The sequence below is a fragment of the Anas platyrhynchos genome, chromosome Z (genome assembly GCF_047663525.1).
Source record: "Anas platyrhynchos isolate ZD024472 breed Pekin duck chromosome Z, IASCAAS_PekinDuck_T2T, whole genome shotgun sequence".
Lineage (NCBI taxonomy): Eukaryota > Metazoa > Chordata > Aves > Anseriformes > Anatidae > Anas > Anas platyrhynchos.
This window is the reverse complement of record NC_092621.1, coordinates 76,672,269-76,682,776: the sequence shown is the minus strand read 5'-3', so window position 1 is coordinate 76,682,776 and position 10,508 is coordinate 76,672,269. Positions and strand designations below refer to the sequence as shown.

General features: G+C 56.2%; 1 protein-coding gene across 1 annotated transcript; it reads right to left on the bottom strand.

Moving 5' to 3' along the window:
• Window positions 1-611: 611 nt before the first annotated feature.
• LOC140000767 (uncharacterized) lies at window positions 612-9,714 on the bottom strand. Its single transcript, XM_072031513.1, has 18 exons — window positions 9,509-9,714; window positions 9,059-9,120; window positions 8,760-8,913; window positions 8,114-8,370; window positions 7,733-7,818; window positions 7,199-7,284; window positions 6,852-6,957; window positions 6,606-6,717; window positions 5,615-5,793; window positions 4,948-5,065; window positions 4,656-4,793; window positions 3,943-4,121; window positions 3,266-3,383; window positions 2,974-3,111; window positions 2,260-2,438; window positions 1,582-1,702; window positions 1,289-1,426; window positions 612-753 (listed from the first exon to the last, which is right to left on the bottom strand). The coding sequence occupies exons 1-18, from the start codon at window positions 9,579-9,581 to the stop codon at window positions 613-615; spliced, it is 2,385 nt and encodes a 794-aa protein (XP_071887614.1). The 5' UTR covers window positions 9,582-9,714; the 3' UTR covers window position 612.
• Window positions 9,715-10,508: the final 794 nt, after the last annotated feature.

Here is a 10,508-nt window from a genome sequence, read left to right as displayed (position 1 = left end):
GGCAAAGGCACAGTATGTAGATGACCTAATAGCCACAACTATGCAAGAGGAATATATATATTCAGTGGACTATAAACTTGTTGATTTTTGGGGGGATTAAGTGGGGACAGCGTATCTCAAGAAAAGGCCCAATTCGATCAATATTGAAGTGGATGTCTGAGGCAATCTGCTCAAAGTCCAGCGGAGCAAATAGTGCCTCGGCTAAAAAACCACCTTTTCTTTTTTTGCACATTGAACCTGGAAAAGCAGAGTACTTCTAGTGAAGGTCTAAAGTGCTGAGAGGGCATGTGGAGAAAACCCCAAAGGAATCCCCAAAGCAGGAGAATGGGTCTGTGGGCCCACAAATGGTAGAACGGATGGCAAGGAAGGTGTCCCAGAGACAGAAGCCTGCTTGTCATTCCCGGCCATTGTTGCAAAGCAGCAAGTCCCTGGTGGCAGATAGTCCTCGTCAACACTGCGAGAAGCCCTCTGCCGCAGGGCCTGAGGCCCCCCTGCACGGGCTGCCCTCCACCGGGAGAGGTGGCTCGCAACCATGGGAGCAGTACCGGGAGTTGCAGGGCTTCTCCTCTCCTCCTTTGTGCAAAAAAAAAGGCCATGCAGGGAGCAGTGTGGTCAGTCCAGCTGGCAGCCCGCACCAGCACTCTTTATTCGGCCACTGACAGGCATCATCCTCTCCTTCAGCTTCTCATCGTATTCTTTTCTCATGTGGAAGGAAGGACGTCGGTCACACATCTGCAAGGAGTTGATGGGGTTCTGCAAAACCAGAAGAGAGTCTCCTAAAGAACTGCTGCAAGGAGCTGAGGCTGCCCCTCCCAGTGCACTGCTGCAGGAACTCCCTCTGAGCAGCTGTGGGCTACCCTCTCCAATGGGGTCTCTTTCCAACAGCCAGCACTTTCAAGGCTGCAGCCCTTGCTCCCTGAGCCCAGGGCAGGGCCTGCCTTTTCTGCTTGCATGTGTGCTTCTGTGAAGGCAGGTGCCTCGCACAGCCTCACTTTAGTCTTCAGAGTGCAGGTACAGCGGGCACTCATCCCTCGCAGGGAGGTACAGTCCCTCGGCAGACCCGTGCCCATGCCCAGCTCGCTGCTGGCTTTGCCCTTTGCTCACTGCAACAGCTCCTCCTGCATGGTAACGTGCAGGGGAGCGGGCAGACAGCAGGCAGCTGCCTGGCCAGGTGGGGACTGCAGTGCTGCCGTGCCGGAGACCTGCACTGCTCCCCTCCCTCCCAAGGAGAGAGCGAAGTGCCTGCTTGCGTTTTTTTTTTCCTCGGGGCTCGGAATCCATGTCATACCTTTCTTCGTTCAAAGAGCAGCTTCTGCGTCTTGGAATCATATTCTTTCCACGCTTCAGCTTGTCGTGTTTTGAGCCTGTGGGCCATCAGTGCTTGTTCCCGTTTTTCCTCTGTTAGAACACGCATATAGTGCACTCCCTGCAGGTAAGGAAAACACAATCGCATGCAGCATTAGTCTCCGGAGCTTGGGCACAGGCAGGAGCACAGCGACAGGTGGGCAGCCAGAGCTGCTGCTTCTGCCCTGCTCTGGAATCTCCAAGGGGAAACGGGGCTGGGAAATGCCTATGGCGTACCGATGTTGCTGTTTTCTGAGCAGCAAAAGACAGGTGCTCACGGGGTTTAGTCTGTGGGTAAGCTGGAGGTTTTGGCTTCTTCAGCTCCTCCTCAGACCTCCCAGGAATTGGTGGCAGGAATCTAGAAAGACACAGCAGGCTTAGCATATGGGACTACACTTGGAGGCACTTACTCAGAGCTGGGCTCGCAGCTCACAACTTAGCTCCAGCACCACAAGGTGCTTCTGCAGGAGGAAGACCACGACCACACCAGGACAACAGCTGTCCCTTTGGTGTTTCCAGTGCCTTTTGGCATGAGCACGTTCAGTGCAGCCCAGGGAAACATCTCACTGGCACAAAAGCATCTGACTTCCTCCACTTGTGTGGGGAAGAAGGGACAGAATTGCCCCAAGGCCTCACTCGGGCCCCTAGCTGTGGGATGTGTTGTTACAACCCGTGCAGACGCACACCATCAGACACGGCCCCCTTGGCCCTTTGCACCCACAGCCTTCCCCTCGGGACCTGTGTCATGCCTCAGTGATGGGGTGCAGAGAGGTCCCTGGGTTGGCATCACACCCAGCTCCTTCCCGTGTCATGAGGAAGGGGAAGACGACAAGCCGTGGAACCCCAGAACACGGCTCAGGGGCTCAGGGCCTCCAGGGCTGTTTCCAGGTCTCAGCTGGACCAGTGCACACTTACTCTGTCTGTGTTGCCTTCGTTGGCTTTGTCTCTTCCTTCGAGGCATCTGGTGCCTTCTTACTTGCAGGGCTTTGGCCTTTGACATTCTCTTTCATCCTGTCCTTCACCTTCTTGTCATACTCCCTTCTTACAATGCTCGAAGGACGTTGGTCACCCTCCAGGAGGTGGTAGACAGGGTTCTGCAAAACCAGAAGAGAGTCTCCTAAAGACCTGCTGCAAGGAGCTGAGGCTGACCCTCCCAGTGTAGTCCTGCAGGAAATGGCTCTGAGCAGCTGCGGGCTACCCTCTCCAATGGGGTCTCTTTCCAACAGACAGTGCTTTCAAGGCTGCAGCCCTTGCTCCCTAAGCCCAGGGCAGGGCCTGTTCTTTCTTCTTGCGTGTGTGCTTCTGCTGAGGCAGGTGCCTTGCACAGGCTCACTTTAGTCTTCAGGGCACAAATACTACGGACACTGCTCCCTTGCAGGGAGGTACGGTCCCTCAGCAGACTGGTGCCCATGCCCCGCTCGGTGCTGGCTTTGCCCTTTGCTAACTGCAACAGCTCCTCCCGCATGGCAACATGCAGGGGAGCGCGCAGACAGCAGGCACCTGCCTGGCCAGGTGGGGACTGCAACGCTGCCGTGCCGGAGACCTGCACTGCTCCCCTCCCTCCCAAGGAGTGGGGGAATTGCCTTCTTGGGGCTTTTCTTTCCTGGGGGCTCTGAATGCGTGACATACCTGTTTTCGCTCTCTGCTCCTACTCCGTAGGATTGCATCATATTCCCCACCGATTTCATCTTCAAGCTCTGTGCGCTTGTGGGCCATGAGTATTCTGTACCATCTTTCTTCCATCTGAGCACGCACAGAGCGCCACCTCTGCAGGCAAGGGAAACACAACCGCATGAAGCATTAGTCTCCCGGGGCTGGGCACAGGCAGGAGCACAGGTTCGGTGGGCCGCCACATCTGCTGCTTCTGCCCTGCTCTGGAGTCTCCAAGGGGAAACCTGGTTTGGAAATGCCTATGGCGTACCAATGTTGGAGGGTCCTGAGGATTATCCTGGCACTCAGGGGTCTTAGGCTTTGGATGAGCTGGAGGGGTTGGTTTCTTCAGCTCCTCCTCAGACCTCCCATAAATTGGTGGCAGGAATCTGAAAAGACACAGCAGGCTTAGCATATGGGAGTACACTTGGAGGCACTTACTCAGAGCTGGGCTCGCAGCTCACAACTTAGCTCCAGCACCACAAGGTGCTTCTGCAGGAGGAAGACCACGACCACACCAGGACAACAGCTGTCCCTTTGGTGTTTCCAGTGCCTTTTGGCATGAGCACATTCAGTGCAGCCAAGGGAAACATCTCACTGGCACAAAACCATCTGACTTCCTCCACTTGTGTGGGGAAGAAGGGACAGAAATGTCCCAAGGCCTCACTCAGGCCCCTAGCTGTGGGATGTGTTGCTATGTCCCACGCAGACGCACACCATCAGACACGGCCCCCTTGGCCCTTTGCAGCCACAGCCTTCCCCTCAGGACCTGTGTCCTGGAAAGGCCTGGGGATGCCCAGAGGCCCCTGGGCGTGGCATCGCACCCATCTCCTTCCAGTGTCAAGAGGAAGGGGAGGACTTCAAGCCCAGGAAACCTCAGAACATGGTGCAGGGGCTCAGGGCCTCCAGGGCTGTTCCCAAGCCTCAGCTGGACCGGTGCACACTTACTCTGACTGTGCTCTCCTCAGGGGCTGTGGCTCTTCCTGCCTCCCCTCTGGTGCCTTCAGGCTCGCACCGCTCTGGCCTTTGTCATTCTGATTCATCCTCTCCTTCAGCTTCTCATTGTACTCCATTCTCAGTTGGAATGAAGGACGTTGGTCATGCTCCATCGGCTGGTGAAAGTTTTTCTGCAAAACCAGAAGAGAGTCTCCTAGAGAACTGCAGGAAGCAGCCGAGGCTGCCTCTCCCAGTGCACTGCTGCAGGAACTGGCTGTGAGCAGCTGCGGGCTACCCTCTCCAATGGGGTCTCTTTCCAACAGCCAGCACTTTCAAGGCTGCAGCCCTTGCTCCCTGAGCCCAGGGCAGGGCCTGCTTTTTCTGCTTGCGTGTGTGCTTCTGCTGAGGCAGGTGCCTCGCACAGGCTCACTTTAGCCTTCAGGGTGCAGGTCCAGCAGGCACTCATCCCTCGCAGGGAGGTACAGACCCTTGGCAGACCCGTGCCCATGCCCAGCTCTCTGCTGGCTCTGCCCTTTGCTTCTTGCAACAGCTCCTCCCGCATGGCAACGTGCAGGGGAGCACGCAGACAGCAGGCAGCTGCCTGGCCAGGTGGGGACTGCAACGCTGCCGTGCCGGTGACCTGCACTGCTCCCCTGCCTCCCAAGGAGCAGGGGAAATGCCTGCTGGGACATTTTCTTCCTGGGGGCTCTGAACGCATGTCATACCTGCTTGTGCTCCATCATCAGCTTTTGAAGCGTGGAATCATATTGGTTCCATGTTTCAGCCTCAAGATTTTTCATCTTATGGGCCTTCAGTATGCGGAGCCTTCTTTCTTCTATCTTAGCGCGTACAGAGCGCGCTCCCTGCAGGCAAGGGAAACACATCCGCACGCAGCGTTAGTTTCCTGGGGCTGGGCACAGGCAGGAGCACAGGGACGGTGGGCAGCCACATCTGCTGCTTCTGTCCTGCTCTGGAATCTCCAAGGGGAAGCGGGGCTGGGAAATGCCTATGGCGTACCGGTGTTGAAGTGTCCTGAGCAAAAGCCCCGTGCTCAGGTGTCCTAGGCTTTGCATGAGCTGGAGGTGTTGGCTTCTTCAGCTCCTCCTCAGATTCCTCATAAATTGGTGGCAGGAATCTAGAAAGACACAGCAGGCTTAGCATATGGGACTACACTTGGAGGCACTTACTCAGAGCTGGGCTCGCAGCTCACAACTTAGCTCCAGCACCACAAGGTGCTTCTGCAGGAGGAAGACCACGACCACACCAGGACAACAGCTGTCCCTTTGGTGTTTCCAGTGCCTTTTGGCATGAGCACGTTCAGTGCAGCCGAGGGAAACATCTCACTGGCACAAAACCATCTGACTTCCTCCACTTGTGTGGGGAAGAAGGGACAGAAATGTCCCAAGGCCTCACTCAGGCCCCTAGCTGTGGGGTGTGTTGTTACAACCCAAGCAGACGCACACCATCAGACACAGCTGCCTTGGCCCTTTGCACCCACAGCCTTCCCCTTGGGACCTGTGTCATGCCTTGGTTGTGGGGTTCAGAGAGATCCCTGGGTTGCCATCGCACCCAGCTCCTTCCCATGTCACGAGGAAGGGGAAGACGACAAGCCGTGGAACCCCAGAACACGGGTCATGGCCTCCAGGGCTGTTTCCGGGTCTCAGCTGGACCGGTGCACACTTACTTTTTCTGTGCTGTCCTCGGTTGCTGTGGCACTTGCTGCCACCCCTTTGGTGCCTTCAGGCTCGTAGGCATTTGGCCTTTCAACTTGTCCTTTATTCTCCGCTTCAGCATCTGATCATATTCCTTTCTCACGATGTGGGTAGGAACTCGTGTGCACTTGAGTATTTGGCAGAAATATTTCTGCAAAACGAGAAGAGAGTCTCCTAGAGAACTGCTGCAAGCAGCTGAGGCTGCTACTCCCAGTGCGCTCCTGCAGGAAATGGCTCTGAGCAGCAGCAGGCCACCCTCTCCAAAGGGGTCTCCTTCCAACAGACGGTGCTTTCAAGGCTGCAGCCCTTGCTCCCTGAGCCCAGGGCAGGGCCTGCCTTTTCTGCTTGCATGTGTGCTTCTGTGAAGGCAGGTGCCTCGCACAGGCTCACTTTAGTCTTCAGGGTGCAGGTACAGCGGGCACACATCCCTCGCAGGGAGGTACAGACCCTTGGCAGATTCGTGCCCATGCCCAGCTCTCTGCTGGCTCTGCCCTTTGCTAACTGCAACAGCTCCTCCCGCATGGCAACGTGCAGGGGAGCGCGCAGACAGCAGGCACCTGCCTGGCCAGGTGGGGACTGCAACGCTGCCGTGCCGGAGACCTGCACTGCTCCCCTCCCTCCCAAGGAGCAGGGCAAAAGCCTGCTGGGGGCATTTTTTCCTAGGCTCTCTGAAAACATGCCATGCTCCTTGCTCCTACTCCATATGCATACACAGCATAGGTCCCACATTTCAGCTTCAATCTTTCTGAGCCTGTGGACCATCAGTATTCATGCCCGTCTTCTATCTGAGCGCGCACAGAGCGCACTCCCTGCAGGCAAGGGAAACACATCCGCACGCAGCGTTAGTCTCCTGGGGCTGGGCACAGGCAGGAGCATGGGGACAGTGGGCAGCAACAGCTGCTGCTTCTGCCTTGCTCTGGAACCCCCAAAGTGAAACGGGACTGACAAATGCCTATGGCGTACCATTGGTGGAGTGTCCTTATAACAAGCCGGGATTATGGATGACCGTTGATAAGCTGAAGGTGTTGGTTTCTTCAGCTCCTCCTCAGACCTCTCATGAATTGGTGGCAGGAATCTAGTAAGACACAGCAGGTTTAGCTTATGGGAGGCAGTTTCTAAAGGGCGGGCTCGCAGCTCACATCTTAGCTCCAGCAGCAAGAGCACAGCGAGTCCCCTAACTCCGCCACAACACTTCTCCAGCAGGCTCACCTGGCTTGTTCACGCTGCTTGTCTGCCTCCTCCTTTCTTTTCTTCTCTGCCCTCTTGGCTTGAGAAACCCTAATCCGAGCCATCACCACCGGGTCCAGCACACTCACTGCAAGAGAACAGCACGATGTCACCTCTGTGTCTGTGCAGGGGAGCGGCAGCAGCAGCAGAGCTGCTCAGCCATGTCCACCCACACTCATTGCCACCGCTGGGAGCCACCACTCCTGGGGCATTTTATCCCACACAGCTGCCTTCTCTCGCATCCCCCACACATCAACATTGGCTCTCCTGCCCTGCGAGGACAAAAGGAGAACACGCAACCCCCTGCCAGGAGCCCACTGGGACATTACATTTTCGGCCACCCATGCCCCAAGGCTGCGGATCCCTTCTGGGCTTGATGCAAACTGCTTTGCGTCGTGGGTCCCGAAGTATAAGCCTGGAAACAGGAAGACAGCAGTTGTCAAATAAGGCACTATGTTCCCTTGGTGCCCCACACTAAGAAGCTGCTGGCAGGGCTCTTTGGGAGCTACTGCCGAGCCTCTGGAGGACACAATGGCCTGTGCGAGCTGAGGGGCCCCACAGCCTCCAGCAGCTTCTTCCCATGCTTCTTATGCCTTACTGCCAGAGCCAACACAAGTCCTCCTCGCTGTCCCCTCACACCCTCCCACCGCTCTCAGGGACCCTCAACTGCAGACTGGCCGCTTCATCTGCACTGCCCAGAAGTGCTGACTGAGCAGGGGGTCAACCTGGAAGGCCTCCCAGGAACGAGCTGGTCCTGCCTCGCTCTGGCAGGAGAGAAGCATCAAGAAGACGCTGCACCCAAAGCACGAGCTGGGCACCCGCTCCCCTGGCCAGCCAGATGTTGCAGAAGAGATGGCACTCACGTTGGTAGTGTGAGGAACGTATTTCCACTGATGCGAGTATATCTGTTTTTGCCGTTGAAGGCAAGCATATCCATCATCTTGGAGTTCTGCAATGGGACAGACACACGTCAGCAGAAGCCAAGGATATGTGCTCCTTGCTCCCAAAGGTAGCAAATGTTCCCACTGCTCAGGAACACGGCTACCTCTCCAAAATCCTCGCCCCACTTTGTCCTTTGGTGTCATTAGCCCCTCACACAAACAGGCCAAGGTGCTACCAACAGTTTGTGTAGCTCCTCCAGCCTGTCTCACCCAATGGTGAGGCAGGCAAGGAGAAAGCAGTTTGAGAGAGCTTTGACAGCATTGCCAGAGCTGCAAGCTGCCCTGGAGACATGATCCGCTCACCGTGAGAAGAGCTTCACGCATATTGCGTGTGTCATCCACGTCCAGCAGGAAATCAGTGTAATAGTTCATGGTGACCACTCTTCTTCGCACAGTAAGAATGCCAATGCCCTTGAAGAAGAATTCCACATCCTGGTTGTCCAAGAGGCCACCAGCGTAGAGAAGCAGGGTCTCGTGGATGCACTGCTCTACTATTTGTGGTCGGAAGTAGATGTGTGCGGCAATTTTCTCAATGTCCAGCGGATCAATGAATGTCTCGACTAGAAAACAACCATGAAGGAACAATGTCAGTCCTCACTCAGTTCAGCAAACTCACAGACGAAGTGTGTGCAGCGCCCAGCCCTCGCGCAATGCTGTGCCACGGGGAAGGTCCTTGCCAGCTTTGGCCACATCTCCAGAGCAGAGCAGATGGGGAACAGAAGGCCAAGGGAAGCTTTGCCACGTGCTACGAGCATCCTGCTAGAGGGTGGGATGAGCTGCAGAGACGGGGCTGACTCCCAGGGCAGGGGCATGTTCTGGGATGCTGTATGTGCACCCACACTCAGCCTCTCCATGGTGCAAGAGACTTTGCTCTGCCGTGGCACAGGCACGACTGCATGGAGCAAAAGGCAAGGGCTGCAGAGGGAAAGCAAAGCAAAAATCTTCTTACTAGGAATTCTGCTCTCAGCACACTTGAGCTTGTAAAATATCTTCATGAACCTGCAGGGCTTGAATATGGGTTTCCGGACAACCATAGCCTTGCCATCCGCACCAGTGGTCTTCGCTGACACAACGGCAAATGTCCCGATTCCAATATTCACCGCCTGAAAACGCAAGCAAGAAGAGGGACCAATGGCAGTGCTGGGCAAAGCTGGAAGGGTGCTGGGTGACTTGCTGGCCCTGAAGATGGTGCTGTGTGGCCCAGGTCCAAAGGGGCAAGATGGGCCAGGGGCAGGATGTAAGGCTCACCTTCTTCTGCAACAGCTGCCTTCTGATGTATCTGCACGTACTATTCCACACTTGGGCGATTTCTGGAAAGCGAAAGACAGATGCCAAGATGCTGTGAGTTGGCAATGCCCATGAAGTCTGAACCCCCATCGCCACAGAGGTGACAGTGGTGTGCGATCAAGCTCTGCCTTGCCCTCAACCAGCACTCGCACTGCTGGGGCAAGCTGCTGCACAGCTCCTGAACCTTGCCCAGCTTGCAAGAAGCCCACACTGTGCCCAGGACAGGCCTGGGGAGGGAGGGGAGGCGTTAGATGCACTTTGGGAAGCACATTGGATGCACTCAGGGCTCTCCTTGCAGATGCCAGGACCCTTCAGAAGACCTTCCCCCGGCAGCCCCAGCCCCAAGATTTCCACAGCTCACGTCCGTCTTTGCGACAACAGCGCTCCCACAAGGGCCCCCCAGGGCCTTACCTTTCCTGGTGAGCTCCTTAATTAATGAAAGGTCCTCAGGCTTCAAGGGGTTGAACAGCACGTAGTGCCTCATCTTTACCCTAGCCTTACAGAAGCTGGTAAAGACGTGCTTTTCGTGCTACAAAACTCCCTTGGCTCCTCCTCCTTTTCCTCAACACTTCCCAACCAGCGTTCTCTACCACAGGCTCCCCTCGCCTTCTGCTGCTGGGCACAGGCAGGAGCACAGGGACGGTGGGCCGCCACATCTGCTGCTTCTGCCCTGCTCTGGAGTCTCCAAGGGGAAACCTGGTTTGGAAATGCCTATGGCGTACCAATGTTGGAGGGTCCTGAGGATTATCCTGGCACTCAGGGGTCTTAGGCTTTGGATGAGCTGGAGGCGTTGGTTTCTTCAGCTCCTCCTCAGACCTCCCATAAATTGGTGGCAGGAATCTGAAAAGACACAGCAGGCTTAGCTTATGGGACTACACTTGGAGGCACTTACTCAGAGCTGGGCTCGCAGCTCACAACTTAGCTCCAGCACCACAAGGTGCTTCTGCAGGAGGAAGACCACGACCACACCAGGACAACAGCTGTCCCTTTGGTGTTTCCAGTGCCTTTTGGCATGAGCACATTCAGTGCAGCCAAGGGAAACATCTCACTGGCACAAAACCATCTGACTTCCTCCACTTGTGTGGGGAAGAAGGGACAGAAATGTCCCAAGGCCTCACTCAGGCCCCTAGCTGTGGGATGTGTTGCTATGTCCCACGCAGACGCACACCATCAGACACAGCCCCCTTGGCCCTTTGCAGCCACAGCCTTCCCCTCAGGACCTGGGTCGTGGAAAGGCCTGGGGATGCCCAGAGGCCCCTGGGCGTGGCATCGCACCCATCTCCTTCCAGTGTCAAGAGGAAGGGGAGGACTTCAAGCCCAGGAAACCTCAGAACATGGTGCAGGGGCTCAGGGCCTCCAGGGCTGTTCCCAAGCCTCAGCTGGACCGGTGCACACTTACTCTGACTGTGCT

Excerpts from the sequence above, each read along its gene's own strand:
- LOC140000767 (XM_072031513.1), bottom strand. The coding sequence starts at position 9,581 with ATGAGGCACTACGTGCTGTTCAACCCCTTGAAGCCTGAGGACCTTTCA. Across the intron at positions 6,718-6,851 it reads AAGCAGCGTGAACAAGCCAG|ATTCCTGCCACCAATTCATG; the intron begins GTGAGCCTGCTG and ends GTGTCTTACTAG. Across the intron at positions 1,703-2,259 it reads ACGAAGGCAACACAGACAGA|ATTCCTGCCACCAATTCCTG; the intron begins GTAAGTGTGCAC and ends GTGTCTTTCTAG.